Genomic DNA, 13,201 nt, shown 5'->3' with positions numbered 1-13,201 from the left:
TGTTTTTACAGAACAAAAAACGAGTACGCTACAAATTAAGTATTTCTTTGTTAATAGAGATCTAAAAATGATGAAAACCATTGTATTATCTTAGTTTAGGCCCATATTATGGATTACTGATGTCATTGTTGGGTAACATTTATTTTATTTTACGATCTTTTGTCAACAGCCGGCCGGTGTGGACAATCGATCGTTTGCTATGGTTTACTTTTCAATAAGCCGTGGTGTGTGGAAACTGTCAGCTGAATATGTCCGTGGTTGTGGTATTTGTATGAGTATCATCTTATAACTAACTGACAACCTAATAACTTGACTGACAAACGGATCGTAATAAATAATCCTGACGTAAATGTGTTCTTCTTCTTTTCTTCTTTTTTGGAGTTGACAGACCGGACGCAGCTTTCGCGTTATTCTGCCCCCTACAGTCTGAAGACGTATCTGCATTTAAGGGGTGTCCCATTTCTATGTGACAAAATAACCCTCAACACTTGGTTTTGAGGGCCAGTTAAGATTAAGGGTTGAGCTTGAGGGTTAAGATTGAGGGTTAAGATAGTAATTGGAATTGGCCCAAAAAGATATATTCTTGGAAAATCAATAAGGATACAACAGAAAAGCCCACTGAGAGCGTTCCTCTACCTGTCATGGAGTTTTCTGAAGTGCTGAGCTGTTCCCGCAGCTTGTCCACGTCGTCCGGGTGGACCTGCTCGTAGAGAGTGCTGCCGAACCACTCCGACTGGGGATGGTTCAGCACCGGTGTCACCGAGTCCGACACGTAGATCACACGGCCCGTCTCCGCGGCGACCACAAACAGAAAGCCGTCCGCCGCCTCCAGGATCAGGTGCTTCAATTCCTACGAGCAGCAGCAACAAAGATAAGATATAAACCCAAAAAATGGACAAGGATACAAGAAAAATGTCTGCTCTTCACACAGCAGCAAAGTACAGATGTAAGCAGCACACATCGATTCGGATTCACATGAGACTGTTAGCGTACCTGTTCGGTGAGAAACGAGGGCTTGTAGGCCCCGTCCGTGGACGTGTTCCCGGTGCCCCTCATGGATTTCATGTGAGAGACGGCCATGCGCAGGATGGTGAGCTTGTCGGGTTTGCGGGCGAGGGCGCTGCACGTGGGCACCATGTCCGACAGCTCTGTGATATACTGGGTCATTTTGTTTCGTCGGCGTCGCTCAATCTCACTGTGGTTCTCCCTGAAACAGGGGAAATGGCAGTTACGTGCATGGAGAGGGTTCAGACGAGTAACTACTAACCAGCCTTGGGTTTAACTACCGACCGACGGTCATCATTATTTCTGCCGAGTTTCCGTTTGTAGGCCACTGAAACTCGGAGCAACCTCACATACCACGGGGTTTCAGGGTTCCAAAATGGCTGGTAACCATACAAACAACGCTTATTTTACCCGAAATACAGTTCGTATGACAGGCTTAAACCTAAGCAGGTGACTTACTGAAGTCGGCTTTAATGTGTTTGGATGAGAAATGACAAAGGTATCGGTAGAAATGCAACAGATAAATACTGGAATAATTATTGTAAAATGACTTTTTTAATTTACTAACTGGACTGTGTGGATGAGTTACACTGATGTTTTTTTTTGTAATCTTCCTTCCTTCTATTCTGTTGTTTTTGTTGTTAAATGACCAATATAATACAATATAAAACCACCATCATAAAGCAGGAAAACATATTAAGATGTCGTAGCCTTACGCATACGTTACTCATTGAGCACCTATTTTTCCTCTTTTCCTTTTCATGACTCAGGCTGGTTCCTGGTGATAGCATGTCGCAAATTCACTGCCGAAACCAACCCAATCTATTCCTTTAACACCACAATCGGAATAAAGAATTAAAAAACAAACAAACATATGTCTGCAACTACAAATACCAATTATTTTCATAACTGCTTAACTGCATAGCCTTTTTTGGCCCAAGAACAAAATCCAGAAAAGAAAACCAGAAAATATACACATTTAAGAAGCTAAATTATTTAAAGACATTATACTGAAGCTATACATTTAAAGCCTAGACTTTTCTTCTTCTTCTCCAGGTTTAATAGTGGCATCAAACTTTGACTTGGGCAGGGCATCGCAGGGTAAACTCACGATAGGATATGTGGTTCCACGATACCAATATCATCATGATACGACGATTCTGTGATAATCATATTGTAAGACAATCACAGAGCGATACATTGTGATATTTGTACATGAAGGACAGGATTGCTCTATTTATTCACAACAAAGAGAACAAAGTGTATGTACTGAACGTGGCTGGAGCATTTTTTCTTTCTCCGCCATTATCCCGCCGTAAACCTCCTTCTACTTCAACCAGGTATCTTCCACCCACATTCATTTGAACAGCGCCGCCAAGAGGAGACATGAAGTACTTTGCCCAGTAAGTGAAACTGGCAGGGACCGTTTACTTTGGAGTGCCTTAATTTATTAATTAAAAAAATCGATATTTGCCCTGGTGTATCGATTATCGCATCGCACAAGAAAGGACGACGATGTATCACTAATCCATATTTTGATCCAACTTTGATAAGCTTTATTATAGCTTAAAATAAGGCGAATAAATAGCTGTCAGGTGAATTTTCGTCGTTAAATTCAGAACATGTGTGAGGTTTGCAGGTGGTACAGCCTCACACAGCCTCAGAGCGAAGGGAAAAATCCTCTGTGGCCTCAGCATGCTCGGCCTACCTGGCGTATTTCTCCTTATCCCCACCAGGAATCTGATCATCATCATCATACCTGCGGAGGAGGAGAGGACACAGCATGTCACACAAAGAGTGTATTTATACACACAAACACACACACAATCAGGCAGCAGCTTCAGAGTCCACACGTGTCACATGCAACTGTCGTCACGTATTAATGCGTGATAGTGGATGGTTCGGTGTAAATGGTGGTAGAAAAATTATGGGTAAAAGTGGATGGAAAATCAACGACACATTCTTATATTCTCAATTGTCATTAAATGTTCTTATAATTACATCTTTCTCTGAGCAACTTCCTGTCTACAATTTTTGACAAATCAAGCTGAATTCTTCCCCCAAATATGTTCCCATTCAAATTAGGTAAGAACCGAGCCCCTGATGACGTCACGAAAGCCCCCCGTCTTCACACTGTGACGATATTAAGTTCTACAAAGTGCATCGCAACCATTTAGCAGAAGAATAACAGCTGTATAAATAACAGTTAAACCCTGACACGCTGTGAAAACAAAGCTCATCCTCCAGTAAATGGTGCGAGCTCGGCTGCTGTCCGGGTGTTTAAACACGCAGTTCCTCTTGTGTCCAGCAGAGGGCAGCTCCTCCTCCGTGTGTGCATTTGTGTGTGTGTGTGCGCGTGTGTGTGCCACTACCACAAATCCACTGCTGAGTCTTCAGCTCTTAAATAAAACACTTACTCAGCCATCATCCCACATACTTACACACTACACTACATGAAAAAGAAAGAAGAGGAAAAACAAGTTGAGACAAATTAAAAATGTGACAGGATGAGATGCAGTGGCAGAGTCACTCTTTCAAAATAAAACTGCATTTGTGATGGAGAAAAAGGTCAGTCATGATGGCGTCAGTGTCACAAACACAAGGTATCTGCAGGGCTCTGTTTGTAATGTTACACTCTGATGACACAGTGTGCTACTGACCCAGTTATTGAATGAGAAACTCATTTTAAACATTTTATATATTATTTTTTAATACATCACACCCTCAGATACCCGTAAAAAAAACAAAAGCATTTGAGTCGGCACCGCTGCTTTCTCATTTCAGTATCCTCACCTTGAGAATTTGCTAGGTCCCTCTCCATCCTCGTCATCAAAGTCCATTCTGAGAAACAAGGAAACATTGTTACTACATACTTTCTCTTCCTTTATTATTCTCATTGTGGCTTTTTTCATAATCATTTAAGAGAGTCACAAGGCCTCGAAAAAGAGATGATTCCTCCCACCTCCAGACTGCACTGTGTGCAGCTTTCTGGAAGAGACAGGAAGTGAAAACATGACTGGATTTTAACTACTTTTAAAAAGATAAGATTAAGAAAATGATGAAAGAAAATGTTTATTTTTCTCACAAAGACACAGCCCATTCTTCCAGGAAACTGGCATTTGCTCTCCCACACCAAAGTCCATGGAGAAAATCTGTGATTTAACATCACAGCACACAGGCGTCGTTGATCCACTGCTGCCTCCAACAGTGAGTTCATACGTGTTATTTTGTGACGTCGGTGGTTGAAAACCTTTGTTCTGCTATACCTCGGTGAGGCAAACTTACCAAATGAGGCAGCAGTAGAACCAGCAGCTCCTGTGTCCCTGTGAGCTAAAAATGATGATTTTCTCTCTGGACTTTGGTGCAGTGAGGGAGTAGTTTACAAAACAACACAAAATGCACATTTCCTGGTGGAAAAGGCTGTTTAATGATGAGATAATGCAGTGAACATATAATTAAGATATTGGTGATGTCTGTTTTCCTTGTGTCTCTGATGGGAGCCATGTTCTGGTCTGACCTGGTCTGGGTTTTGCTGGTTCTGTGTCCTTACCAACTGCTCGTCAAAAAACCTGAGCAATTCCTTCAATTTCAAACACACAAACGTTAACCTCGGCAAAGGATTTCACTTAAAAATAGAAATCGAGTGGGAGATCAAGCGTCGTGTCGTGTCGTGTATGCATCATCAACTTTTACACACATACGCACGCACACACACACACAAACACACACACACAGCTAAATAAGTGAATCAACAGTGGCACAGACCCAGCAGGTCCCTGTTGCCTCCCTGCACCATGTTTATTTGCCATGTTAGTTGCCTACATGGAGGTCTGTATATTATTTATTCATGTTTACGTAGGGCCTAATGCCTGTGTGTGGATTCAATGCACTGCTTTGGCCCCGGAGGATTACATGTACAAGATACTGAACTCATGTACAGCACAGTTTTCCTTTTATACACACACACACACACGCACACGCACGCACGCACGCACGCAAATTCTGAAGATCAGTCCGTGATTCGTATCTCAAAGATTCTAAATTGATTAAAAACTTCCAAAAATCTATATTTTAAAATATTACTTTTATTTATTTTTGGCCGATTTTCTTTTTTTTCCCCTCCATCTGATAAAATAATGATTTAAAGATAACAACTAATATATTACAAAGAAATTGTAAACAAGACTAATGGTCTGTTCCGTTTCAAATAAAACAGCACTGGCATCAACAATGAATTATACATTTCTCTATTGGAGTAATAATGAAGCCATAGTTAGTCTTTGTAACTGTGCTTTTGAATTTGTTATGTCTGAATAAATTACAATTACAGATTCCCTGGGTTAAAAACATGAAATGAACCAAAAAACTTTCATAATAATTAAGGGGAAAAAGTCTGAGTTGATTTGACTAAATTCCTGTGTGGTGTTGTGCAGTGCAGGGCTCTTTGTGTAGTTAGTATCAGGCCTGCAAACACAAATCTCTTACTCCATTAAGCAACGTGTGATTACTGAATTACTGAACGCAGCCATGCTGTTAATGAATAACTCTAACCTGTTAACTGAACACTAGCATCGAACAAAACTCACACAAACTCATTTACAGGAGAACGTGACGCTTTCACAAAATCCTCAACAGGCAGGTTTGGTGCAACATAAAGAACAAGCAGCAATGAGATAAAAAAAAAAAAAAAAAGAAGAAGCAAATACTGAGTTGCACATGATCTACAGTGTAAATGTGAAAAATATATATGTTGTTTAAAGCATTTTAAATTGTGAGTTCTTGGTTGTGTTTGCTGGAGCTAAGCTTAAAATGACATGTATTGTATGTAATGTCATTTAAGGCATCACCCTGACCGTCCAATCACAGACCAGATTCACCAGCGCGTCACATGTTTGTGGCGTCAGCTTCTCTGTACCATAATTCCTAAACGGTTGAATAACTGCCAGACATGGAAAGTGAAAGTTTTCTTGGAAAAAGTGGCAGAAGAACTCACTAATTGAATATTTTTTGACAATTCTACAGACATGAAATCAAAATAAATCCAGGCGGCCCTATTATCACGATGCTCATAAGAGGGTTAACATATTACAAATAGCCACCTGATCAACCTTTTATAATCAAGCAAATAATGAAAAAACTGAATGGTCAATCAACAGACAGTGAGTGTTTTTAAATGCACACTAGTTATCTGGTTATTCAAGTGCTCGTGTAAACGGAATACACCGATATCATTAACAGTTTATTGCCATTGGCGGTTTTTCAAAAACATGTTTTTGAACACCTAGGTTTCTGTCAATAATCTGATTTCTTAGAGAAATGTATACACCTTAAATGGTTTATTCCAGTTACCCGTTTATTGCCAGTAATCGGTTTTTTTTAGTGTGCATGTAAACGCACTCACCGATGATGATCCTGTATATCAGACAATGTGCCAATAGGTTTTAAACAGAACTTAACCACAGACTCAAATCTGTTACTTCCATGTTATTTGTCATAGCATTTTCTTTTGGGTGGTTTTCCACAGCAGGTCAGAGGTAAAAAATACTCACCCTGCCGATCTCCGCTTGCCCCCGCGGCCCGATACGGCTGCTCCCATCCTCACCTGGCCAGCACCAACTGCTCCGGGCATCCCGACTGTTCCTGGCAACTCGCTGCCCATCTCTACAGAGACGAGAGGAAGAGGAAACCAGAGGATTAGCACAGTTTCTATCATCAAATATAATATTATTAAAAAATGCTCTGCAGGCAGCCAGAAATCTCTCTCATTCCTTCACACAGGCCCTTTCAGACACTTTTATTTTCTAATGCCAGAGGTAACGCATGTGCCCGCAACTGCATTCAACATAAAGCCAGTGTGCTGTGTGTCAAAATGGCTTAGAGGAATTACACCGCGTGCCAACTCAGCCTCCATCTACCTCTCACATTTTCCCCCTCTCTCGTCCACAAATCCATTCTATTTGCCATGTTGTTTTCCACTCCATCTCTCCACTCAATTCACTCACTCATTCAGCCAGATGCAATGGATAGGCCAAACAAACCCTCAAGTGCAGCCCCAGTGCACCAAGTAACAAAGTTAATATTTGATAAAGTATGCGTTTCCCACTTCATCTTTAGCTTCCAGAAGAACACACACTCACACACACACAAACACACACTGCAGTACAAGGCCTTTAAGGACACAGACTTCCATCATTCATTCATGACGTGGATATGAGTAACACACGGCTCTAAAGAGCATAAACTGACAAACTACATCTGACAGACACAGACTCAGTAAAACTAAAAACATGGCAGCCGATGAGGACACAAGGAGAAAAAAAATATACATAAACAAAAATCTCAACTAATAAAGTCTACGCCTGTTTATATTTTAAGCTATGTTCAGATTACGGTACGAGTATGACTGTTTGCATCTGGTACTAAAATGCGTCACTGGAGATCATATCTGGCTTTATTCAAATAGATAGATAGATAGACATGTATTTGTCATTGCACACATACATATACAACAAAATGCCCAGGGAGCTCCCATAAGACCACAGCACAAATAACAAAAAGAAAACACATGACACATAGCACATACACACTGACATCAGAGGACAACAGATTAATCAGGACGAATTTGCCATTTTTAAGTAATACATTGGCCGATTGGAATTTATAAAATCAACCAATTATAATAAATCACGGAATTGTGGTCTCAGAAACTTCACATTTTCATCCAAAAGTTTATTTTCATGTATGTTGTCGACCCATTTAATGTATTACATATTTCGTTTATACATATATAATTGCACTATCAATTATTAGATTAGATTCAACATTATTATTCACCATTGACTGCCCTGATTTCATAGAAAAAAACCCTACGGGTCAACCAATATTTTTAATCTAACTTTACGGATGTCAACATGTTTGTGTCGGGTAGAGAATTAAAGCTCTATTCAAGCCGCTGTAACATGAAATAATACTTTAAAAGGTGAAATATTTAAGAGATAGCGGTGTCAAGATTGTAAATTGAATATCGATCGAAACAACGTCGCAATCTTGACCTTTTTGTGGTTGTAGCAATTGTAGCACAACTACGCGTTAGCTCCTCCAGCTAATCTGAAGCTACTCCCAACTAATAGTAACCACGGCAACTGCTGATTTGGTGTGAAATCACCAGTGTGGAAATATTTTGCAAAAACCACGGTGAGTAAACTACGTCATGAGCATGTAGCAAATCACAGCACGTTATCATGACACCATAAAACCAATGATCCAAAACTAAACTAGTCTAAAAGTATAAAAATGGCAAATCTGTGCTCAACGAGAGAAAAAAGACAGATAATTGAATCGAGGAGTTGGAGAATCGTGACAGTCCTGCGTGGGAACCCTGAAGAGGATGCGAGGACGTCAACTGAGAAGGCGGAGTCTAAAATACGTCCTGAGGAATACACAGACATATCTGTCCTCCTGAGTGTGGTTCTGTGATCAGATCTAAAGACACATCGGATCTGCACTTGATCAGATCACTACAACCGGATCTGAATGAGGTCTGAATAATAATGTTTTCCACTTTATCTCAGTGTAAAGGCAGCCTTTTCCAACAGGAAACCATAGAAACCCCCATCATCAGTCGACCTCTTCAGTTTAATTGAGCTTGGAGCAGAGAGACCGTGGTTTGCTCTCTGTAACCGGATTCAGGGCTTTTTTTTTTTTTTTTTTAAAGACACACAGTCGATCAGAACTCTAGTTTTAACTAAGTCACATATACATTATTCAGAGAGCCAAACGCTAAAACACCCCGAGGTCAAACGCATTAATCAGCCTGTTGGGAGACCAGAGGGACCGTTACACTCTCCCTCTCCTTTTCAATCACTGCTCTGCCTCAGACAAGGTTACTCCCTCTCTCCCTCTCTCTAATCTATCAAACAGCCTCAGGACATTTATTATGAAAAAAGGACTATTAATAATCCAAAAGGAAATGCATATAAAAACAATACATTTAAACTACTTCCTAATAACTAATACAAAAAACGAGATGCGCCATATATTAACCCATTAAAGGTCCACTGTGTAAGTTATTATAACAAATTGTGCATTTTTGCTCTCAAAAACTGTATTTTATATTTTGTTTATAAAATATCTACTGAAAACAGACAATTATTGTTGTTGAAATAACACTGCAAATGTTTACATTTTTTATGACTTACCTATTTTTATTATTGAATAGAGACTGGTGTGAATGCACCCTAAGTGAAACATGATGTGGTGTCAACATGGGATATTATTTTTTTGAAAAGTATAGAAAATGTTTTATTTTTCTACTTTCTCTCTCGTCCGTGCTGAATTCTGCTGAATTTATGTGGCTCTGCTGCGACGTCCGCCAGAAATAAAAGTGCTGCGTATCCACGTCGACCTTCCATACCAACATGACAATGATCCAAAACACAAGGCCAAGTTGACCTGTCATTGGGCTATAGCAAAATAAAGTGAAGGTTCTGGAGTGACCATCTCAGTCTCCTGACCTTAATATCATTGAGCCACTCTGGTGAGACCTCAAACATAAAGTTCATGCAAGACAGCCCAAATATTAACAGGAACTGGAGGCTTATTGCCAGGAAGAATGGGCAGCTTTACCATCTGAGAAGATAAAGAGCGTCATCCACAACTACCACAAAATACTTCAAGCTGTCATTGATGTTAAAGGGGACAATACACGCTATTAAGAACTGGGGCATGTGATTTAAAAAGAGTAAACACAGTTGTTTGGCAATAGATGGCTTCTGCCAACCACTAACCATGAGTGAAAGAAAGGTGTTTGTGTTATCATTCATATTCTCTGAAAAATGGCTACGAAATCACAAACTCTGCCAGGGTATGTAAACTTATGAGCACGACTGTATACTTGTGCGTCAGAGTCCTGTATTATCTGACTTGGCGGCACAAGTCTGGACGCTGGAAATAGGACGCATTCCTACCAAAGAACGATGGTGCATCTCCCTCGGACACGTATGGTTTCGACCGGCTCATAGCTGAAAGGTCCATCGGGCATGGGGAGTTGCGGTGTCAGACTGTTGATGACGCAAATCGCACCATACGCATGACGCGCGTTGTGTCTGCACGAAGTATTCCAGGGCCTTTGGGCTTATTCTGTTCTACAAACAAATATTTGTCGACCCAAGTGATATCTAATGGTGAGACTGTCACAAATGAAGGCTCACTCCTCCAGTTCCCAAGCACTTTATGGAACTACGGTGGCCTTTACATGCCAGAATTTACACAGTAAGCTTTAGTTTAAAAAATGTTTAGCGTTCACTGCGGCTGGTTTGTCTATTCAGGCTGCTGTAGAAACACGGCAGCACAAGATGAGGGCGGCTTGCGTAAAGCGAGAGTCTTGCCATAAGAACATATCTTAGCTTATTCGAAGCTGCAGACAAATTAAGAAATAACATTTTACTCTAATAGGAATCAACCACACCACAATCAACTCATGCCAAGGGCCTTTAATTAAAACTATATCTCATCTATGGCTGCAAGTGATGGTTATTTTCATAATAGATTAATCTGATGATTGTTTTGATTCGGTCCATAAAACGTCAGTTTTACCAACCTCAAAATGATCTTTCCCAAATGTCTTGTTTTGTCCTCAAACCAAAAATGATTCAGTTTTAATGACTTCTCTGTTATACGGAGCAAAGAAACCAGAAAAGATGAACTTTTAATTATTTAAAAAAGCATTAGTTGACGAATAGTTTAGTGAATCGATCTATCTTTCCAGCCCTAATCTCATCCTATCCCTTTTCCCTTCACACTTTCGATACTAATAAAACAGTTTCGAAAAAAAATGAAAGCCTAAAAAATTAACTGATTGAATAATTAAGCGATACTCGATACTTGAGTTTAGAAAAAAAAACACTGCTTTTCATCTGGAAGTATCCAATTCACAGGAGAATTTTACATACTTGGAGGTTTTTCTAAATGATCTCCTTCCTGTAATTCATGAACCTGAAATCATCTCTATCCTCCCTCCAAACACGCGACCCCCCTCATTAGATCATATCACTGCACATGTTCCAAATGCCTCTTGCGCCAATTGGATCTGGACCACAGCCAGCTGGAGATAATCCTGCAGTGACACAGCGGCATTCCCCGCGTCCACCGAGGTCGACGCACCTGACCGACGACGGCTGACCACAGATCAGCGAGCTAACTTTGTCCTCCTCTGGTTAGAGCAGCACCAGCAGCAGAAGCAGCAGCAGCAGCAGCAGAAGAAGCAGCAGCGAGACTTAATTCTGCACGTAGCTCTCGCTACACGCTTCCACCGAACATCTGAGTGGGTCATTACATCTACAAGTACGACATGCAAGAGGATAATAATTAAAACAATAGGGTTGTCCTTGGGCCTGGAGGGTGTTTGGTGCTGCTTCCATCAGATACAAACAAGACTCTCATCTGTGATGACACTGACACTCAGCCTGATCTTTAAACAAGACAGACAGAGCGAGAGAGAGCGAGAAAAGGCAGGATTTCGTGTCCTTCTGTTATCTGACAGGGTTATTTTCCTCATCTGTTCATTGTTCATTCAAACAACACCTCACCTCCACACTCTGTATGCAGCCACGGTGCTAATAACCGGCCCGATTCTTTATTTATATTCCCTTTTCATTTACATTGCCAATGAAGTGGCACGCGGAGCGCGAGGTAGAGCACGCTTGACCTGTTTTCATATGGAGGTCTCAGACACTCACAGCTCCTCTCCTCTGCACAAGAATTAGGGCTGCAATGAACTCTTTATTTTTAAATTAATTGTCAATAAAGCATCATCCGTTTCAGTAATGATTTAAAACAAGTTTCTTCGATTCTTCAGCTTCTTAAATGTGAATATTTTGTGGTTTCTTTGCTCCGTATAACAAAGAAGTCATTAAAACTGAATCCTTTTGGTTTGTGGACAACATTCAGTCAACATTTTTCTGTGCTTACTGACATTTTATGGACCAAGCGATGACTCGATTATAGAGCTGCAGATTATCGATGAATACTTGTGAAAATAGTGAAAAGAATTCTCAAAACCTGGAAATGATGATGTTCTGGAATGTCTCGTTTTGTCCACAAAGCAAAAATTATTCAGTTTTAATGATTTCTCTGTTATACGCAGCAAATAAAAACAGAAAATATTCACATTTATGAAGCTAAAAAGATTTGGGAAATCGATTAATCAAAAAATTTTTGCAGCCCAACTTAAATGTGAACATTTCCTGGTTTCTTTGCTCCATGTAACAAAGAAATCATTAAAACTGAATCATTTTGCTTTGTGGAACAAGCATTTTTCAACATTTTCTGACTTTTTATGAGCTCGATTAATCTAGAAAATAATCTACAAATGAATCAAGTATGAAAATATTTGTTAGTTGCAGCCCTAATTATTTTCATAATCAATTAATCAAATTTGGGTCGACAAAATATTCAGCATGGTGTTCTCAAATGCCTTACTTGGAGCATAGAAACCAAAAAATAGTCACATTTAAGAAGCTGAAAAGAAACAAACTCAAACAGATCACTGTTTCCTAATTTGGACTCATCCTTTTGTTGTTTATTTTTGTTAAGACAACCACATTAATGCCATGGATATTTGCTGACGATGCCGGCCAATAAAGCGGAATAGTAAGTATATGCTAATGGAGAGCGACATGTGCAGTATATTTGGTACATCTAATTAATTCAAATGTGATTCATTTCATTTATTGCCTTGCCAGTTCACTCCCGCCATATTAAATAGATGACCGCATTATTTAGTAAATGCTGAACTGAACGGTTTGGTAAAAAACGGTTTGGTAAAAAACATCTAAAACTAGGGCTCCATTCATGTCGGGGTGTGGAGTGACCGCAATGGCCACTGTGTGGCGCTAGAGAGAAGTCACCGGTAATTTGTTATGTTAAGTAAAGCAAATGTAGACCACACACTGGGAGCTTCATGTAAATTAAACAATATTTTTCACTAAAGGTGTACTTCCTGTTGCCAGTAAGTGGCGCAGTGATTTAGATAAAACTACTGCTGTTGCCACAGTAACCTGCATACAGATTAAAGGTAGATGGGGCGGAGTCTGTTGATCTTGGCTGGTGGGAACACGTCCTAATGTGCTTACCAAGTTTGATGAGTTTTAATGCACGAGGAGGCCCTCAAAGGTGCGCTTAAAAGTAAGTAAAAGGA

General features: G+C 40.1%; 1 protein-coding gene across 1 annotated transcript in view; it reads right to left on the bottom strand.

Moving 5' to 3' along the window:
• Positions 1-13,201, bottom strand: part of arnt2 (aryl-hydrocarbon receptor nuclear translocator 2) — a 72,594-nt gene that overhangs the window by 56,369 nt on the left and 3,024 nt on the right. The window contains exons 2-5 of the mRNA XM_083900817.1: positions 6,555-6,666; positions 3,799-3,846; positions 994-1,207; positions 637-850 (exon numbers count right to left, since the gene is read on the bottom strand). Coding sequence (XP_083756943.1) covers positions 637-850; positions 994-1,207; positions 3,799-3,846; positions 6,555-6,666 — 588 coding nt within the window. The remainder of the gene's footprint in view (positions 1-636; positions 851-993; positions 1,208-3,798; positions 3,847-6,554; positions 6,667-13,201) is intronic.

The sequence above is a fragment of the Microchirus variegatus genome (genome assembly GCF_963457635.1).
Source record: "Microchirus variegatus genome assembly, chromosome: 14".
Classification (NCBI taxonomy): domain Eukaryota; kingdom Metazoa; phylum Chordata; class Actinopteri; order Pleuronectiformes; family Soleidae; genus Microchirus; species Microchirus variegatus.
This window is presented reverse-complemented; position numbering and strand designations above follow the sequence as displayed.